Source organism: Telopea speciosissima, chromosome 4 (genome assembly GCF_018873765.1).
Source record: "Telopea speciosissima isolate NSW1024214 ecotype Mountain lineage chromosome 4, Tspe_v1, whole genome shotgun sequence".
Classification (NCBI taxonomy): domain Eukaryota; kingdom Viridiplantae; phylum Streptophyta; class Magnoliopsida; order Proteales; family Proteaceae; genus Telopea; species Telopea speciosissima.
This window is the reverse complement of record NC_057919.1, coordinates 58,736,522-58,757,273: the sequence shown is the minus strand read 5'-3', so window position 1 is coordinate 58,757,273 and position 20,752 is coordinate 58,736,522. Positions and strand designations below refer to the sequence as shown.

The window sequence follows — 20,752 nt, the reverse complement described above, 5'->3', positions numbered from 1 at the left end:
ATTATTTGGTTGATGAATGTGTATATGTGTTTAATTGACGATCGCACCTTGAGCAATTTGAGAAGACCCCATGTATAATAAATACTGACACTATTGCTTTGCAGGTTGCTGGAAAGGATCAATCCAACATTCATCCTCATGTGCTGCTTTTTTCCATCTTTTCTTGAATATCTCATATTCAACATAGGACCGCCTCCTCACCTGCCAAAGAGTTAAATTCTTACCAAATAACCTTAAAAAGAGAACAGTTGCAAGTAGCTGAACCAGAACCAGAGGGCACCAAACCCCTTGAATACCCTAGCAATGGGCATCGACACATGTCCTCGAATAGAGATGTATGTAGGACAACAATCCACGTTGCCGACCCCATTTAGGTGGGTTTTTCCCTGAGTTTCTGTCCATGTTGTTGTGCTCTTTTCCTTTAATTTTTTTAGTTCCAATCTTTGCAAGGATCCATGTAGCGGATCCCATTTAGTTGAGAGATAAGGCTGAGTTTTTGTTTTCTGTTGTGTAGGCATTGACACATGTCCATAGAGAAGGCCAGAGGATAGAAGGGGGGAGGGATTGCAGGAGGCTTGAACCATCAGATGAACAGCTTAAAGTGAAAGACTCTTTGTATGGCACCAAAAACATAACCATCTGATCCCAATCAGACAGCAATGGCAAGCATATGCAATAATATGACACATAATAAACTCATAATTCCAAACATGAAAAACAGAATGACAAAGAATAAATAGTGTAGCCTTTTAGAACACGAAACTAGAAGATGTTTCATAAATACGTGTAACCGTACTTACTGCGTATCTGTCTATATTCACATGTGAATGGGATGGAGCCTGTAAATTCAAATACTTAAAATCATCCTCAGTTTGTGTGAACATAAGATGTAACACGATGTACAATAACTTTAAAAATTATACCTGCGCTTCCATGTTTGGTGAAAGTTTAGTTGGTGAAGCCTGACCCGGTGCATCAGCAGTTGTCTGCACGAATTGCCATGAATTTATTGAGTAACTAAAGCCAACCTCCACCATCAACATACATCAGGCAAAAGATTAACAGTAGTCATAATTAGCATTTGACATGAACCAGGGGAAGGCAAAAGGGCTTTCATGAATATTAGTTTCAAAACCTCTTTCATTTTCCCCCACTATTCCAATCCTTTTAGCCCACAGCAGAACAACAAAAAAGTAAAGCATTACATCTATACACGGGTTTCTTGACATTCAGGACATTGATCATCATCTGGGCCAACTGATCCCGTGGAGGCCACCCCACCAAGTTTGAGTTCCACATGAAACTATAAGCTTTGCAATCTATGCTCCATATCCTTCATATTCTAGACAGTACTTCAGAATGGCCACAGGTAAAAATATATTACCTGGCCTGAGTTATTTAAGAAAGACCAAGATGGCTACATATTAAATCTTTGACATAATAAAGAACGAAATATAATGATCTGTGGAAAAAAGCAATCCCTACATTTTACTATTTTAGCCCAAAATCTGGGTTGATCTAGTTTAAACTTTCCTGAGTTCTGAAAGCTTTATACAATTTACACCAAGAGTATGCCAGACATTAACCTGCGCACGAGATAAAGGCACCACTAAAGCACCAAGAAAAGTTTTAAACTGAAAAGCCTCAAGTCAAGAGATGATTAAATAAGTCCATTATTTCTGCCCAAACTTATCTGCATTCTCCAAATTTTTTTGGGCATGGGATATAAAATTTCTTACAGTATTTTCTTCCAAGCCCCCAAGCGTAGGGAGGCCTTGATGAACTATGTATTCAGCATCAACCACCCCAATGTTTTTGGTTCGATCCCCCTGTCAAAAGAGAGGTTTGAAATTAGTCAGATATGAACAAGAGACGTTTAAACATGATGAAGATCTAGGATGGAGAGCTAACCTGTGCGCAGTAACCAAGCTGATAGTCCAAGCCCCATCCATGGATCAAGTCATTCTGTGGAAAGAATCAGAGGCCAATTATGATATAGACGTTATTAAAACCCATACAAAAAGTTAAAGGTGTGACCCAAACTTGGAAGTAAGTCATAAATTTGGCAAATGAGAAATAAAGGTTATTAAATGTGTGACCCAGACTTGAAAGTTAAAAAGTAGGCAAATGAAAGATAAAGGTTGTCCAATTTGACTGGTTAAAATAAGAAACTTTCTGACTCAACATTTACCATTTTACTATGCTCAAGTCCAACAAACTAACTAGTATCAAACTTTTCTCATCCACCCAATGATGCCCTAAATAACTCGCAAGGCCCATTTAAGCCTTCGTTAGCACTCTGCAGGTTCAGGTCAAGCAAGATTCAATCCAGTTCCCATAGGTCTCTCAACCCAAGCCCAACTGGTGCTCATAGGTCAAGCCAACTGAAACCAAACAGAGTTGGAACAGGTAAAAACCTGAACAGAGAAAAATAGTGCCATTTCCTGGAGTTTTGGCCAGGTTGGTCAAGGATTGCCACCTCTACCTCAAATCAAATATTTCCAAAATCCATTCCTATTTTGTTTCAAAATAAAAGACAACTAAGATGCAGAGATGCCATACCTGGATCATATACCATGTGCATCTCCAGGAAGCTCTCGAAAACACGGGAGCCATCATTTCTACCCACCTGTAACAAGATTTCCTTTTTGAAGTCCATACACGTGGAAAAAATTCTTTTCTTTGTGTTTAAGACATGAATAGTTAATATAAATGAACTCAGCAGTAAAAACAGTAGATAGCGAACTCTACCCAGTGCATGGAGGAGCTGTACTGTTCGCATCACACCCACTCCCACCACCAACTTTGAAAGTCCTCCTATTGAGAACAAGAACTAAAATCAATTGAAGTGCACATCCAAAGTACAGAACTATGATACAGTGAGATTTATTTCCACTAAGTTCAATAAAGTAATCCGACGAAGCAATAAAAATCTATATTGCATGCACTACAGACAGGGTTAGCCACAGAATACCAAATCGGTTGATACCACATTCTCGCATAGATTTTAACCTTTACCTTGGACCACTTGGGAGATATCTCAGTCGAAAAATTCAACCTGATCAGTTGATTGCAGTCATCCAAGTATCCAACACATAAACAATTTTGTGGACCATTGGACAAAATGATGTTTTGAACACCCAAAGACTCTTGCAAATTGGGAAGTTACAATTAATCTTATCAGGATGGTAACGAGACTCTAACCTCCTAGGACTAGGGTTTAGAAAACCATTTTTTTCCAGAATCGCAGGAATAGAATCCAAACCAGATTAAGAGAAAACTCAGGAACTATGTCAAAACAATTCTGATTGGGCTAAAATACTGGACGAAGGATCTGGTCTAATAGTAGAACAGTTCTGCAGAATAATATCAAGATCCGATGATCAGATGTCCACTTATGGTGCAATTCTACTGGGAGTAGGAAAGGTGAAACTGCAGAATCATAACCAGTAAGTTATGGGAAGAAGAAACCACAACCAACAGAAGCAGATTCTGAAATCCAGAATTTATAAATCCTCGTTGCAGCAGGATTTCAGGTATTGATTGGAAAGACTCAAAACCATATTCTAGAATTGGAGAAACCGAAACTAGAAATCAACCAGAAAGAAAGGATTTTGAAAACAGATTTCAAGTCACAACTTGGAACTAGAAAACTGAACGACAACAATGCAGGAAACTAGTAACAGATTGACAAACCAGCACGTAAACAGAAAAAGGAAATAAGGTACGAACAGGAAGGAACAAAGAGATCTAACCTGAACTGATGGAAGAAGAAGATAAGAAGAAAGGAATGGTATGAATCCGGAATCCCACCTGATCCTCCGAGTTGGCATCCCACCAAACTCAAACTCAGAATCCCACCAAGCCTATTGGGAATCTCAGCAGGGCCTACTGCATCTCACAGCAAAAAAGGTGCTCTGAATCTCACAGAACTGACAGGCAATAGCCAGTATTCTATTCATCTTATTGTATGCAGGGCTGAAGCCGCTTACAGTTACAACCTTAAATAAAAGGCTCAAAAACAAACCCAAAATAAGCTTAAAATTCCTCCAAACAATAGTATGGAGGTAGACTTAACTGAAATTCTGCACAAAATAAAGAAAAGTAGCTTAAAGACAAGGCTGGACTCATAGAGCCCCTAATCCATCCAACTACTAAGACTTAATAACTATTAAAATTAGAAAATAAAAACTGGGCATGAACAGTGATCTGAACAAGAGAACTGGTTCACAACTAAAACAAACCAAACCAAACTGCAGGAAAGTTTTTCTTCCTTCTATCAGAACACTAGTCAGATGGCAATTGACCACAGAGGACTCCTAGGTTGAACCATTTTACTGGTGACTCCATCCACATGGATATCTGCTATGCATCTAATCTCATCATGTTCCAGTCCATGTATAGATTTTCATTGCATTTGGAATCAGTAAAACAGTTATTTTTTTAACGAAATTGTATCCGTCTCAAAAGAAAATATAAAGATAACCTGTGCACTTTAGATCTCCTCCCACGTGCTGTAATTTGATGATGCACCTCTGATTTAGCTACATCTAATGCAGGCTGTGATATTTCCAGCCTTTCTTCTTTAACGATTGATAGATACCTGCAACAATCAAATTAGCTGCAAAAAATCAAAAAGACCACAACCTTGATTTCATAGAATTTAACATGCTATGTAGTATGTACAGGCAAGTGTTTTCAATCCTTTCCTAAATAGTAAATTTTTTAAGTCTATAGCTCTCCAGTTTCCATGAAGAAATTAAAAATCAACGATGGTCCACTCAATCAAGCAGATTCCAGATAGTTATATCAACTTTAGACTTTCTCAACATGGAAGTGAGGGCTATGAAGATCCATTACTCTAGCCAACATGGAAGTGGCTAGCTTGTAGTGATGCAGCTTGTTTCCCAATTGTTTTTCCCTTTGATTAACATCTTTCCCTTTCAAAAGAATATTTTTCCTACTCTACCACCATTGTTCTTGGCCAGACCCAAGCCCAGATCAAGGAGGAGGGTTGTGGCAGGTTGGCAGCCACTATAAGGCCTTTGGCTAGATCCATTCAAAATTTCAAACATGAAGAAATAATACATAGATAGAACAAGTGTAGCTGAGAAGAGGATGTTAAGAACAAGAAGCAACAAAAAGTAAGTAGATTAGAAGATTGATGAATTTGCAGGGACTTAAGGTTAGCACCAATGGTGACAAAACAGGAAAGTAAACTGAGATAGTTTTTTAACTTCCAGGAAAGACCAATTACTGCACACATGAGAAATGATACTCCAAGTTCTTAAGTCTCTAAAGCACAAGGTGAACACTGAAAAGGAAATAGGTCAAAGTTGTGAAACCATGAGGGAGTATTTATAATATTGTGTAATATATCCGATGTGGTTGCATATGCATGGCTGGACCGACATAACCCAATCTGGAAACCCAGATTGAGAAGAACCAAGTCCAATCCCAGGTTTTGGAGTAGGAAGTTGAGTCACTTTCAAATTCTGTTTGCAGATTACGGTTAGTAGAAGTTTGAATAACATGTAATCAATCAATCGGAGATAAATTGGAATGAATGAAATTGTTCTTCTAATGATGCTGCTGGTGTTAAAGGCTGAACCAATTGGTTGTTCCTCTCTCAGTTCTTCTTTTCTCCTTCAGACTATTCTCGTCCAAGTGTGATCTTCTTTTATCAGTTTCTGTTTATGATAATCTCTCCTTATATTTCATTTCCTTAGTTATTTTCTGCTATTACTTGCGTTTCCTATCAATCTGCATATTGCTTCCCCTTTTTTCCTGCTACTTGTGTTACTGCTAGGTTAGAGAAAATTTGTTAAAACTCCCCAGTTATTACTACATTCGGCCTGAAATTTTGTGGAGTGTTCATAAATCATCAGGTGAACCAGCATGCAAAATTTGAGCCTGAACAAAGTTGGGGTTTGGGAGAACTGACCACATCTTCTAGGCTGGTACTGTTCACTATGCCCAGAACAGTTTCAAAGAATTGTTTATATTTTATAGTTGATTATCCGGTCTGTTATTGGTTGCATTCAACGGGGTTGGGGATTAGGAATCATACCCCTTAAAGCCACCTCAATTGGGTTTGATACAGATGAGATGTCTTAGCTGAAACCAAGAGTGTTCTACTGCTGATTTGTTTCAGTCGAGAGGTTGAAGAAGTTAATTCTTATTATCTCAACTAAGGTAATTTCTTCCAAATTACATAAAAACCCCTACTTTTTGAATACGCTTTTGTTTTATCCCTAGACTTTACTGAAATTCTAGTTTAGTCCTTTCTTTAAATTTTAATTACACCAAAAACGATCCTGAAATGTTCTGAATATTTACAAAATTGACACTAATCATGTTATTTTGAGTTTTATTCACTTTAGTGGACCCATAATTACCAAAAGTAGGGTTTGGTCACCAAGGGTTGCATTAATTGGTATCATAACAGAAATTCTTGCAACTATTCTATATGACAAAACCCTCTTACATCACCAATCCTGAGCTGCACAACTTATATCGTAAACTCAATAAAGTAAATAAAAGATTGAAGCTAAGCTTAACCAGCATATGGCACATTCCGAATCCAGATGTCAAGAAAATTCGACAGCCATAACAACTCTCACTTCAAAGATGGATTTAATTTTGGAGAGCCTAAATATCAATAGAAGAGACCAAGTAAAACCATCTACACCAGTTCTTCAGTTTGGCAATCTATGGTTCATAGATATGCCTTTAAACCTATGGGTGCAAGTTTGGCCCTAACGATCCGAACCCGCCTTGGCCCAAACAGGGCCAGGGTTGAGATACCTTGGTACTGAGGGCGGGTCAGGATTGGGAATTTCTAGCCCTGAGTCAAGGCTTGGCCGGGTCAGGATTGAGGCCTTAGCCCAACCCGACCCTATCTTCCTTTTCTTGTTCTTTCTTTCTTTCTTTTTTTCTTCTTCTTCCCTTTTATTCTTCTTTCTTCTTTCTTCTTTCTCTTCTTCTTCTTCTTCTTCCCAGTCGGGCCAGCCCATGCATCTCTCTTCCTCCCCATGGTCAGGGCAAATCAAGATCAGCCTGGCCCGACCCTGAGGACGAGTCAAGGTTTAATTTTTCTGGCCCTGAGTCAAGGCTAGGTTAGGCATGGGCCCAGCTAAGCGAACTGAAGGTTGGGCTGGGGTCTTAAAAGGCCCGGCCCAATCCGACCTTGTTGCAGCCCTATTTGAACCCACCACCAAAACCAATTATTCCCCAAGATATCACACGCTAATTCATACACAGTGATTGTGACATCAAGGTTGAGGTTCTAGAGTTCAATTATGAAAGGAGACCCAAAGTTGTTCTAGACCGGTTGACCAAGGTCGAGAGGATTTTCGCATACAAATCATTTCCGGATAACAAGAAGTGTGAGCCGGATGACAAGAAGTGTGAGTTTATTCTGACCAAATTCACTAAGTATGCATGTTTATAGTGGGATGATGTGTTACAGTTAAGATTTATCAGGCAACTTGGACCCATCACCAATTGGGAGGTTATGAAACAAATATTGAATGAGAAATCTGTTCTGCCCAATTTTATGATGTTCTTCCACAAGATGGTCACCTTCCATCGAGGTAGTAAAAATATGGATACATACACCATGGAATTACATAAGTTATCTTCTAAATACAAACTTGAGTTGTCAGATCAGCCACGAAAAATGAACCGATGTGGCAACTACATTTGCCAAGACAGCCGGAAAAAAATGCAGCTACTTGAAGGACGTACTCAAGACTTCTTCAACTTACAGGCCTACACGCAGGATTGAAGAAAGGAAAATTGAACCCAGTAAGGTGGATAAAAAGAAACCAGAGATCTCCAAGGGAAACAAGTGGTTGAAAAACATTGTGTGTCGCAACTGTAGTGAGAAGGTCACTTCGGTAACAGATAGTAGAGATGGAGAATAAGGATGAGGTGGAGATTAGTAAGTTTATTCCTCCTGATCCAACTAATGACTCAAACTATGGTCTTGATGATGAGGTTGAAGCTAACTCGGCTAGTCTTACTCCCTTCTCTAATAGACTAGTAGAGAAAACTCCCCTTTTTCAGATAGAAGGGCACTTTACTACATGATGAGGATTCTATGGATCTATACAGTTGTCAACACAAGAGCAAAATCCAACCTCATCTCAGAAGACTTAGTTCGAGCACTTAACCTCCTGCGGAAGAAGCTCTGCAAAACAGTTTACGTGCGAGGTTTTCAGCCTAATGTTAAAGAAGAGGCCAATGCAATTGTACGAGTTCATTTACAATTTAGCCGCTTCACTACAAGGTACCTTGCCTAAGTAACCTTCCCATTAGTTCATTGTGACTTTCTCTTAGGGTGGCCATGGCAACGAAAGGTTGGTAGGCTGGTATTCTCTACCATGGTGTACGGAACACCATCACAACAAAACCAGGAGGGCGAACATATATGATATTGCCTCACACGTTGACAGATATGCCTAAACGACGACATTTCTCTCCTCCATCTATGATCCGGTCCACTCTTCCCAATTATGGAGTTGCAGTCTAACTGTCTTCCTCAAGACACATGCCACCTTAACGTCTAGATCACTACAAAGGCATCTTGGGTTACCAACCTAATTCGACGGAGTCGAGTTCTTTTAAGAGTGGGAGAACTGAAGCAGTTGCAAATGCATGGCTAGACCGACATGACCAAGTATGGAAACCCAAACTCAAAAGAAGAAAGTCCAAACCTGGGTTTTGGTCCAATAGTGGAAGTTAAGGGTTTATTTAATTATTTGGGTTACTTTTGTAATTTCATTCCATAATTCTTTTATTCCAATTGTTAGCTATAGTAGGAATAGGAATTTCAATCAATTTCAAATTCTGCTTGTAGATTACGGCTGGCAGTAGTTTGAGTCTATTTATATACATGTAATCAATCGATCAGAAATAGATTGGATTGAATGAAATTGTTTTTCGTATGCTGCTACTGGTGCCAAAGGCTGAACTGATTGGTTGTTTCTTTCTCAATTCTTCCTTTCTCCTTCATCCTCTTCCCATCCTGGTCTGATATATTTTCTTAGTTTCTGTTTATGATCATCTCTCCTTGTTCTATTTCTTCTCCTCAGTTATTTTCTGCTGTCTCTTGCATTCCCTATCATTCTGGTTACTGCTTCCCATTTGTTCTGGCTACTTGTGTCACTGTTGGGTTAGAGAAAAATTGTTAACTCCTTCGTTTTTTAATTTATTATTATTATTATTTTTTTGGATGAGTATTAACTCCCTCATTATTCACCCATTCAGCCTGAAATTTTGTGGAGTGTTCATAGACCATTAGGCAAAATCACCAGCAAAATTTGAGCCTGAATAGATTTAGAATTTAAGAGAATTGACCTTATCTTCTAGGTTGGTACTGTTCACTCTGCCCAAAACAGTTTCAGAGAATTTTTTATGTCTTATAGTTGATTATCTGTGTCTGTTATTGGTTGCATTCAAGGAGGTTGGGGATTAGGAATCACAGTCTGAAATTTCACCTTGATTGGGTTTGGTAGGGATGATATCTCTCAGCTGAAACCAAGAGTGTTCTACCACTGATTTATTTCAATTGAGAGGTTGAAGAAGCCGATTCCTATTATTCTCAACTAAGGACAGTTTCTTTCAAATTACATAAAAGCCCATACTTTTCTGAATTTGCTTCTATTTTATCCCTAGACTTCACTGAACTTCCAGTTTAATCCTTTCTTTAAATTTTAATTTCCGTTTGGTCCCTGTTCCTGTTTTAACAAACCCTAAGGGATCCCTGAGGGTTCTGAATATTTACCAAATTACAGATCACATTATTTTTGAGTTTTTATTAACTTTGGTAGGCCCATAGCAACCAAAATCTTGTAACCCACGGTTGCATTAATATCAGCCTAACTGGACTAGAACTGCACAACAGGAATTGTAGTAGACAATGTCAAATGGTTAGGCAGTGTCGAGATGAGTTGTACATGAACGCAGGTCCAATCAATACCGAGAGCCAACACAATAAGCATGTCTATATTCAAAATATCAGTTTAACAAGTGTAAGTGCAGCAATCACCATCAGTTCTTACATACCGTCCAGGGTTGAAGCTTTCAACTCCAAGGTCCTCATCCCATAGGAAAATGTAATCATATTCAGCAACTATAGCTGGATGCAGGAAGCGCTTAGCAAACCACCTAATTCATCACATGAATTACACCATGTTTGACTGAGTCCAAAGCAAATAAATGAAGAGGAAAAGAGGCTCCACTACTAATTATTGGATTAACCATATTTGATTGATCATAAACATTACCATTTGGTTTGATCAATTGCAGATACATGTATGGCACGAGAACTCCACTCGAGATCACTCCATTCATCCACCATACCATCATAATGGAAAAGCATCACAGAAAAATCATTTGATGGGAACTGCCATAAGCAATATAGCAGAACAGTTAACCACAGATAAACAAGTAAATATTGTAAAGCAAGCGATATAAAGGATAGGTTTGTTACCTTTTTTACCATTTTATCAACATTTTCTTTTTGCCTTATTCCAACAGGAATGGCCAATAAGCTCTTTGACTTTGAATTCTGGTTCAAGAAAATTGCAGGAAAAACATTAACCCATGGTAATATAAGTAGGAAACCAGAAACGTATGCTTTTTTTAATTATGCATGACGTATTTTTAAATTCATGTCATATTACCAGAAAAGTAACATCATTGCTTGTTGCATTAATTCAGGAAATGGAACCATTTTCTCAATATTAGTATCAGCAGCATTGGCAGTGTTGACATGGATTTTTACATTCAGTGCAAATATATGATACCATACTGGGTTTCTGTAAGTGACACTGTAAGGGAATTCACTTGGTACAATGGAAGCCACTAAAAGCATCAGTAAGAAGGACTGATACAGTACAGATTAGAGGAACTAGAACAACAAGTGAAAAGCCGAAAAAGCCCCAGGGGAGGTTGGAGAGAAGAGACATGGATGGCCTTGGGTTAATAAAAAATATAACTTCAAATATAGTTATGAAAAGGATTTGCGTATCTGATCCCATGTAGTTGGGGGCTTAGCTGAGTTGAGTTGAATTGGAGGAGGCCAAGACAATTGCTTCATCAACTCCAGCAATAGTTTTGCAATAGTGATAAAGACACCATCTAATATATGATTTTTTGTCATCCCTTTTTCTCTGTTTTGCCCTAACAAGTTATTTAAAGGCATCACATGGAATTAGGGGGAAAAAAAGAATCAAAATAAGAACTACAAGAAACATGAAGGCATCAAGCTTTCAGTAAGTTAGCATAGTTCAACAAAAAATGAAACCTATGAAGAGAAAAAATAAGAACGATGCAGGTCAAAATGGGAATAGCATTCCCTATCTGCATGTTTGGTCTATTTAGTATTTTTATCAATGTAACAGCTAACCCAGATACCATGAAGAAACCAGCAAGCAGTTTTCCAGCTAAATGAATAAGAATGAAATGATAATGTATGACCCAGACAAATGCCAGATATCTCAGAAGCACCAGCCATCTCAAGATAATTCTTCATATCGCCTGCCTCTGCTTCAGAACAAAATACAGCTAAATTAATTGATTTACCAGTGCCTTGCCCCAAACAGAGATCAAAAGTTGGGAAATCCAATTGAAGCCCCAAGATTTTTTTGCTTGAAACTATCACAAAACATGGACCTTTCACAGGCTCACGTTTCTTAAAATCCTATTCTTGATCCTCACAAGAAACCCTAAACCAGTATACAACCAACTCTAATCTAGAAGTTTTTGATCTTGCAGTCCAAACCCCAATGCTCTGAGATCCTGATTTTCAGCAAACTGACAGTGGTGCAAATCACATCCCATGGAAGAAGGAGAATTTTCGGATTTGGATTTGGTTCAGTTTTTTGGGTCAAGTTGAACCGGCGGTTCAATTAGTTAGGCCCAAATTTAAGTCCCCAATGGGTCATAGACTACGTGATTTTGAGTTTTCTACTGTAACTGACCCATTCAATAAGCCCAAATTTTAGAGATTTAAAGCCTATAGAGGATTAAGTAGTTAGTTTCTACTTCCATGTAATAAGTTACTTAGTGGTTAAGATAGATATCAAGCAGAGGTTTCTAATTTGGTAATCAGTTCATTGGTTATTTTAGACTTTAGCTACACTAGGACAGATAATGAGGTGGTGAAAATTGATGAGAAGAAGATTCCGCAAAGTGATTATTTTAGGTATCTGAGATCAATCATAAATAAAGAAGGTGATATATTGGATGATGTTTAACAGAGAATTATAATAGATTGGATGAAGTGGAGAAGTGCGTCCAAAGTGTTGTGTGATAGACATATTCCTTTAAAACTTAATGGAAAAATTTATAGGACAGTCATACGACCGGCTAATTGGCTATGATGTATGGTGTGGAATGTTGGGTAGTTAAGAAGCATCATATAGATAAATTTAGTGTAGCTGAGATGAGGATGTTGAGATGGATGTGTGGAAAAACTAGGATGGATAAAGTAAGGAATGATCATATTAAAGCTGATTTGGGAGTAGCTCCAATACATGATAAACTACGAGAAAATTGTTTGAGGTTGCATTGCCATGTTCAACGGAGGCCTTTGGATGCTCCAATACAGAGGAGTGATTGATTCAGACTGAAAGAGCTAAAAAAGCCAGGGGCAGTCCTAAAATGACTCTAGGAGAAGTGGTAAGGAAAGACATGCATACCTTCGGCCTAGTATCAAGTATAACCTCGAATAGAGCTGATTGGAATTTGGAAGGTAAAGATCCATGTAGCCGACCCCATTTAGTTGGGATAAGGCTGAGTTGTTGTTGTCGTCGTTTTTGTTCATTTGGTTATTTTATAACTAAAGAGCAAAGGGCACACTAGCCCACAGATTTGATGTTTGAGAAAACTATGTTGTATGTGAGTGTGTGCACTGTGATGAATCAGTCACAGCCCTTGTGAAGCAAGTGGCAACCAAGGTGGTGAAACCTTGGTGATGCAGATTTCTCAACAAACTGGGCTTCTTTGCTTAGGAATAAGTCTAGGGTTGGGTTATATACATGTTGGGCCTTTGATCCCATGGGTTTTCAATGTAATAGGCCACTTTTATAGGCCTAAACTATTGGTAATAAGGTTGCATACGGGATTAGTTAGTTTCGTTTCCATATTTAGTTTTATTTTTGAAGTCTTCGCTTTTTAATTGAACCGGGTCCAAGCTGGTCCAACCAGTGGTTCCATTTAAGTGATTTTAGTAGTTTTCTTTTATTTTCTTTTAAGCAATGTAAGTTGGGCTGGATTACGACTCTATAAGCCCAGCCATATTTTGAGTCTATTTCCTTCAGTATTTCAGTTTCCTAGTCAATTTAGGTTATCTAATAGGTTAAGGATTGGGTTTAGGGCTGCAATAGGGTCGGGTTGGGCCGGGCTTTTTAAACCCCAGCCCAACCCTGAGTCCCCTTAGTTGGGCCCAGGCTCGGCCTAACCCGCCCTCAAGGTTGGGCCGGGCTGACCCTGATTGGCCCTTATCATGGAGTGGAGAAAGGGAGAGATGCATGGACTGGACTGAGTTGGGCTAGGTCGAGAAGAAAATGATCGATTTTACATAAAAATAACACTATAATAAAATATATCGTCACTTATTATCTTCATGTATAATATATTATATAACAAAAAATATGTGACATTTAAAGTTTATAATATATATAGTATATCAATATATATTTTATAGTATAACTTAAAACAGGGTCAAGCTGGGCCGGGTTGGGCCGGGCTTAGCCCGAGGCCTCAATCCTGGCCCAACCCAACCCTGACTCAGGGCCAGAAATTTCCAACCTTGACCCACCCTCAAGGCTAGGTATCTCAGCCCAGGCCCTGTTCGGGCTCAGGGCGGGTTCGGGCCGATAGGGCCAAACTTGCACCCCTAATTGGGTTAGACCTTTCCTTTTTAGTATAAAAGTCTGTTTTTGAGTCTTTTACATAAGGTTGTAAGGGGGGCAAGCATTGGACACAAATTTTGATTAATGAAAATCTTTTTGCTGCTCTTCTTCTCCATTGAAGATTTTTGTCTTGTGTTTGATCAAGTCTGAAGGAATCGGTGTTTGATCCGATTGACACCTTGCGGTGGAAAGCCCGGGAGGATCATTTGAAGGAATAGTTGTTTGATCCGATTGACACCTTGTCGTGGGAAGCCTGGGTAGATTGTTTGGTTACTTTATTGCATCCTCTACAACTGTTCTTTCAAGTTTGAAGGTTCTATTTCAGCTTGCTGCCATTAACAAGTACAAACCTTCCAAACCTGCAACTTGGATCTCCCCTTTTGAAAGATCATATGCAAGGTGATTTTCGAGATCTACCAAACTAGCCATCCGATTGAACTTAGATTTTCACCATACCTCCATTAACCCTAATTTGGGAAGTGATTCAAATTTGATCTAATTCCTGTGGCCTGATTTGAATATATTCTCATATTTCCCATTCTGTCCCTAACCCCTTTAAAGCACGTTCAGACCTTCAACCATAACCGATTCTGATTTCATGCTCAGAATAAGTAGCTGGTTTCAGGATATATCAATTCTGAAATTAGTAACCTAATAATATCTCTTAACCCTAGTTCCAATACCCTATTTACCATAATACCCTCACTCCTACCCCAACTAGGTTTCCTCCATAACTTCAGATTTAGTCATCTGATGTAACTGTAACTTTCAACATCTCTTCTCTCCTATATAATCCACACCCGACCTAATTTTAAGCCCATTCAACCACCTGATTTCCTATTATCAAGATTTTCCGTAATCTGAACTATCCTTCGATGAAAAGGTTCCTGGTTTGAGCATTCAAATCCAGGATTACATTACTTGGGGGGAGAGTGGCGATGCCCAACTGCAGGCCATAGGTGGTGTTGTGGTGATACCTATTGACCGTATCTTTTCCTTTTCTCCATTATCTCTTCAGTTGTTCCCTGTTCTACACTGTTCCAGCAAGCATTCCAGCAGTCTAATTCCTACCATTGGCATCCCTAGGTGACTTATTGGCATCCCTAGGTGACTTCTAACCCTCTATTTTGTTATTACTTGATATCTAACACTGCTACTCAGTCCTATCATATTCTGTTAGTTGATTTCCAGCACTTTTATGATGTCTATAATATTCTGTTGAACAGAAACCTAGTTTAAACTTCAGCCGATGGATTCCAAGAATCTGTCCGGCAGTTTGGGTTGATATTAAACTATGTTACTCTCCTCCATCCCTACTCCATTCAACATAAATCTTGTGTTCATCAGATGGCTGGATAATGAAATACATCAGTTTTCTCTACTTACTATTTTGCTGCTTTTGTGACTTACTAACTTTTTTGTCTGTGTCAGTTTGTCATCATTCAACCATTAACTTCTTTAATATTTTTACCAGTTAAGCCCCCCCCCCCCCCCCCCGCACAGGTTCTCTAGGATATCTTAATTTCACCTTCATCAGGTTCATCATTTTAGAGTTCTATGTAGTCAAAGTTTCTGCTGTGTTTTGGATTACTGAGATTCTGTTTCTGTACGCTTGTTAGTATTAATGCGTTTCAGCCTACCATACGGCCACATTTTATCAGACAGCCTCACTCAATTTAGTGCAGAACATGATTTATGCAGCCAACAAGGAGATGGAATAAGGCTAAGTTGAATTAAGCTGAGGCGACTTTCTCACTAAATCAACATCCTTCAAACTCTTACATTATAAGGCAGTAAGTTTAAATGACATCAGTGAATTAGTTCTTAAACCTTGATACAGCACCAATAAACCCAAACATGCCACTATAATTAACTTAAGACAGCTCCTAAATCAAACCTAGCCTCCAGTGTCTTCCATTTAAGCACTGCATTGTTTGCCCAGTATGACTTGAGATGACATTTTCAACTTTCTAAAACATGAAACGATTACTCTCTGACCATCTTACACAATTAGACAGTTTATACGCAGTTTATATAATGCGATACCGCTTAGCCTAAAAGCTCGAACTATTAAGTAAGCCCCCCCCCCTCGGCACCCAAAAAAAAAACACCACCCCACGTAAAGGCCTTCATACACGTGGTCCTTCCACGTGACACGCACTCATGAGGAAACACTTCGCATGGCACCAAGGGGGAAGAAGTGCCTGGGCTTGGATACCCTGTTGCACTTTCCAGGAGTCGAACACTCGACCTCCTACTCTAATACCATGTGCATTACTGCTTACCATAGTTATCAAGGCAGCAAAGCAACCAAGGCATTGGAGAGGTTCCAAAATCAAGGTGACACCAACAAGGTGGACCAAGGTGTGCAAGGCACCCGCCTAGGTGCCCAAGGCAACCAAGGAGCCTGGATGCCTAGGCGACGCCTTGATAACTATGTTAGTGCTTACCCTAAAAGCTTGAACTGTTAAGGGCAATGTAAATGTATACATCAACATATAAAATCATAGGATATTCAATACATCAGAAAAGAAAAGGAACCTTACTCAAGATAAGTTTGGAGGGTAGAGGAGTCCAGGGCAAAAGGACTAGCATTAATGGAGGTTGAAGATTGGAAGTGGACTCTGAAGGTCATAATGGATACAATTGTGTATTTGAAAAGGACATGAAATAAGCTAAGAAGAAATAACATTCAGATAATGAAACCAAAACACTTTTAACATGGTTTTGAATGGTGAGATAGATCCATTTTATTTTCCCCTCCCTTTCTCTTTTCTGGTGAACAATTACAGACATACATTCTGAAATTAATCTGCATAGCAATTTGAATTTGACTTGATGATAGCTGGCCCAAGGTTTTCCAAGATGTTGATAGCTATTGAGATTCAAAACTTGAAGAAGATGTGATCAGGTTTCAAATTTCTTGTACATTCAGATTGGGTGCATCAACTAGATTTTACTAAGCTACAATAAACTAGAAGACTTCCGATGGATTCTGAAGATTCATGAAGTAACTCATGATATGTAAGACCACTTCGACAATTGTCAACATATTCGTTAGATGATCCCACATCTCAAGATACAAGATTGACCAGCACTGAACAGTCTGTGACAATCCAAGTTGAAATTTGAAGTTTCAGTTTACCATCCATCAAGATTATTCTGAGTAGTTTCACATACCAGTTTCTTAGGGGAACCCCATAATGGTCGCAATTCCAAGTTAGATGTCCTGACAACGATCCCCTTGGGTAATGCCTCACTGCCCTGAGGCCTGCATTGAATCTAAAACAATATAAATCAGGTAAGTTCCAATTTCACTTTTACACCACAGACCAAGAAAGATACCCGACAATTTGGCAGTAGAAAGGTAAAAGTAGAGGAAACAAACCTCGCATGGAATAGGTTCTGTAATCAGCATATGATCAACCATTCTCCATCTTGTAAACCTCTGCATAACAGGCCCCAAAATTATTCATCTTATATATATGATTCAATGAATTTGAATAGATTCTCCAAACAATGGATACTCCAAGGAAAAAAAAACTGAGTACTGCCAAGCTACGACCTAAAATACAGGCCATGGATTCCAAATAAGCAAATAAAATTTTCTTAAAACCTATAAATCACATGTAAAACAATGTTGAAGGATATGAACTGAAAACACAACTGTACATGCTTTACTTCTTTTTCAAGGTTGGGGCTCAAGAGAATGGAACCATAAAATTCAACACAAATCTATGACAAAAAAATTGATCCATAAAATATCTTCTTGCGCAAGAATGTAAATCAAAGCATCCCAATATTAGTTACTTAATGGGGACACCTTTACACAAGGTCCAATTTGAAATAATAGGTCCTTTTCCGAAAGAAATAATCCATGCCAGTAAAAGGTCAGGCAAAAGCCTTACATAAAGTGCTTGCATTGAAACAATTTCATAGCAACGAAAGAGGGAATCCATACCTCTTTAAAATCTGTTGCAACAAACACACTCCCTACAAAGAAAACTATACAAAGCAAAGAAGCTGTAGGAAGATTGCAAAGGCATGATCTCCTACTTCTTGGATCCGCAGGCAGAGAAAGCTGAAAGAAGAAGATAATAAAGAATATGGGGCAGAATCAATCAGATATCAAAAAGAACATCTTTTATGGTGGTAATTTTGGCAAACAAAGCAAAAACTGACAGAACATATCAACTCATCACAGAGATCATACTGAACTAATAAGCAGTTATCATGCTGTAAATGTTCATAAGTATCCTTAAAATGAAGGAAAGATTCATACAGGAATGTATGCATATACAAAGCAGTAAATAGATTGAAGTACACCAAACAGAAAGAAGTCTTAGGTTTGCAAGAAACAAGAAAATTTGCCGGTTTCCTTAGGAAATGGCTATTGAGTGGCTGATAGCTTAGAAAAACACGAATGAGGATTCAGTTCTAACAAATTTCTTGCAATCAATGTTACACTAAAAAGGGAGGAATCCTACGCAACCAGTTATTTGAAATGAGTACTTCCAGTCAGCGTTGCATCAGCAAATTACTTTCATATCAAGCTCAAAGCACGCAATATGTGAACCCACATGCACCACACTTGTTTCCTCCATATCCATGGCCCATGGGTTTCCTGCACTACTTGACATTCGGTTGACAAGATACCCTTCGTTAGGTAGTGAAATATTGTAGCCACTGTACCCAAGCTCTTCCCGTAAAGGTTTAAACAGGGTCTAGGGTCGATGAAGATCACGCAATCACTTGATGCCTGGGAAAGCATTCATTTTGATGGTGCAAGTGTACTATGATCTGAAGGTTCGGATTTTGACCAAAATTGAGATGATTGAGAAATTCATTACAATTTGAAGCAGTCTTTTTCCCCCTTTTTGGGTTTTTTTTTTTGGGGGGGGGGGGGGGGAGGAGGGGAGCAAGGGTTCAGTGAAGACTTTGATAAAGTTTGGGAGATTTTTCATGTTTCTGCTATTGGGAGTCTAGCATTAAGATTTCACCCAGACCATACTGCTGATGGAGACTGTCTTCCACCTCAAGGTGTCCACGTGAATTCTTTAGATAGCGATAACTAGAGTCAGAGTTCCTCTATGTATAAGCCATTTCTTACTATTGAATATAGACAGCTTCAGCCACATATGAAATTCTTCCTATTCACCACTCATTATTAGTTGCCATCTGACTATGATTTCTCTACCCATGTCCTCCTTTACAATCCTGTCACAGCCTGATGAAATGAGAAACCCAAAATGCCCATGTTTTCTTTAACATTTTGTACTTGTACACTAAAGTAGAGCTCCCCAACCCTTGCCGGCTGTACAATATATACTCTCCTCAACCAATACTCACAGAACAAATTCCAGAATACTTAAAACTCCTCCCAATCTACTTGATAAATATAAAAGCATGATTTAAACTTTAAACAACAATAAGAGGGCTACAGGGCGAAAGAATTAACTCCATGTGCAGAATCAACATCACCTAACATATCTAGAAAATACACGGAGAGTTGATACGAAACATAATTGAAAATCCATCCAAATTCCAAACTAACTAAACTACCAATCAATAGAAACATGAACTCTAGAACTCTAGAACCCAAGTACTCTCAAGTCTCTAATTCATCCTTATTGATACAGAAAAATGCTACAGCCTATGACCCTGCAAACCTCAAATTCAGAACACACTCAGAATAGAACCCAAAAATCCTCCACATGCAACAAACACAACCGACAAAAAGCGAGTCTGAAGCACTAACTAGCCCACTTTACTAACTTTGATTGAACAACATTCAGGAAAAAAAAATCGACATGGAGAGACCCAGAATCTTACACGATTGGATGTCGTCATCTCCCATTAAACTCTGAAGCAACAGCCAGAGAAACAAAACGAAGGCTCCCCAGAAAACATATGAGAGTCAGATCGTCAGAGAAACCAATATGAAACAAGAATTCAGCAATTTCAGTCTGTATTCAAAGAAGAACAAAACAAAACCCAGAAGCAGAAGAGCTTGGTTTATCACTTTTCGGTTCATATAGAGAGAGCTGTTCTTCAAGATGGAAGAACTCCAAAAACCATGAGAAAGACTCAAAGAGTAGAAGAGAGAGAAAGAAAGCAGAGAGCCCGAATTAAACGGTGACTGTAGAAAGATCGTGGGGGGAAGGTTCGCATTTTCAGAATTTTAATCGCTATTTTTTAATTTTTTTTTTATTATTATTATTAAATAAATTCCACGTAATGTTATAATAGAATCTATTTAAAAGTTAAACATAACAAAGGTCCTCTCCAATCTCCACGCCCTAAAAGCCCGTTACTTAGAGGTTTGAGTCTTTTTAATTTCCTATAATGCCCTTAACCTTAATGATGGTGGAAGGGCATGTTTGGTTGCTGTTAAAGTCAAATGGATTGTTTGGTAAAACTCATTTTCCTAGGTGGAGCCATTACTAGTTTCTGATTTTGTCTCCATTCCAGAAGTCAGTTTCTTTCTATTTTTCAATTCTGTGTTTTTCTTCCATAGGTCAGATTCCTTCCATTCCGTTCCATTCCGTTCCATTCCTTCTTGTTTTCTTAATCTGTTATCTTTCAGAATAAACTTTTGATTCTTGGTGAAAGATCAATCATTTTCATTAGCCATGGCAGTTCTTGACATAGTGCTCGGATCGGATTCAGATCGGATGTGATCAGAGTCGGATATTTTTTGGCTGAATGCGGATATCTCTAAACGGATTCAGATGTGGATCGGATTTGGATTTTCGATCATCCGTTTACATCTCTGCCTTGTGTAATCCAGACCTTCCTCCCCCTAATGGATACAATTCACTCTCAAT

General features: G+C 38.6%; 1 protein-coding gene across 1 annotated transcript; it reads right to left on the bottom strand.

Annotated features, from left to right (window-relative positions):
* On the bottom strand, positions 1–19,848 carry LOC122660439. The gene is made up of 15 exons (XM_043855749.1): positions 19,758–19,848; positions 17,887–18,006; positions 17,314–17,373; positions 17,106–17,207; positions 10,499–10,576; positions 10,293–10,411; positions 10,072–10,173; positions 4,487–4,603; positions 2,752–2,817; positions 2,563–2,629; positions 1,912–1,965; positions 1,740–1,829; positions 924–986; positions 801–839; positions 1–201 (listed from the first exon to the last, which is right to left on the bottom strand). The coding sequence occupies exons 1-15, from the start codon at positions 19,773–19,775 to the stop codon at positions 91–93; spliced, it is 1,206 nt and encodes a 401-aa protein (XP_043711684.1). The 5' UTR covers positions 19,776–19,848; the 3' UTR covers positions 1–90.
* Positions 19,849–20,752: the final 904 nt, after the last annotated feature.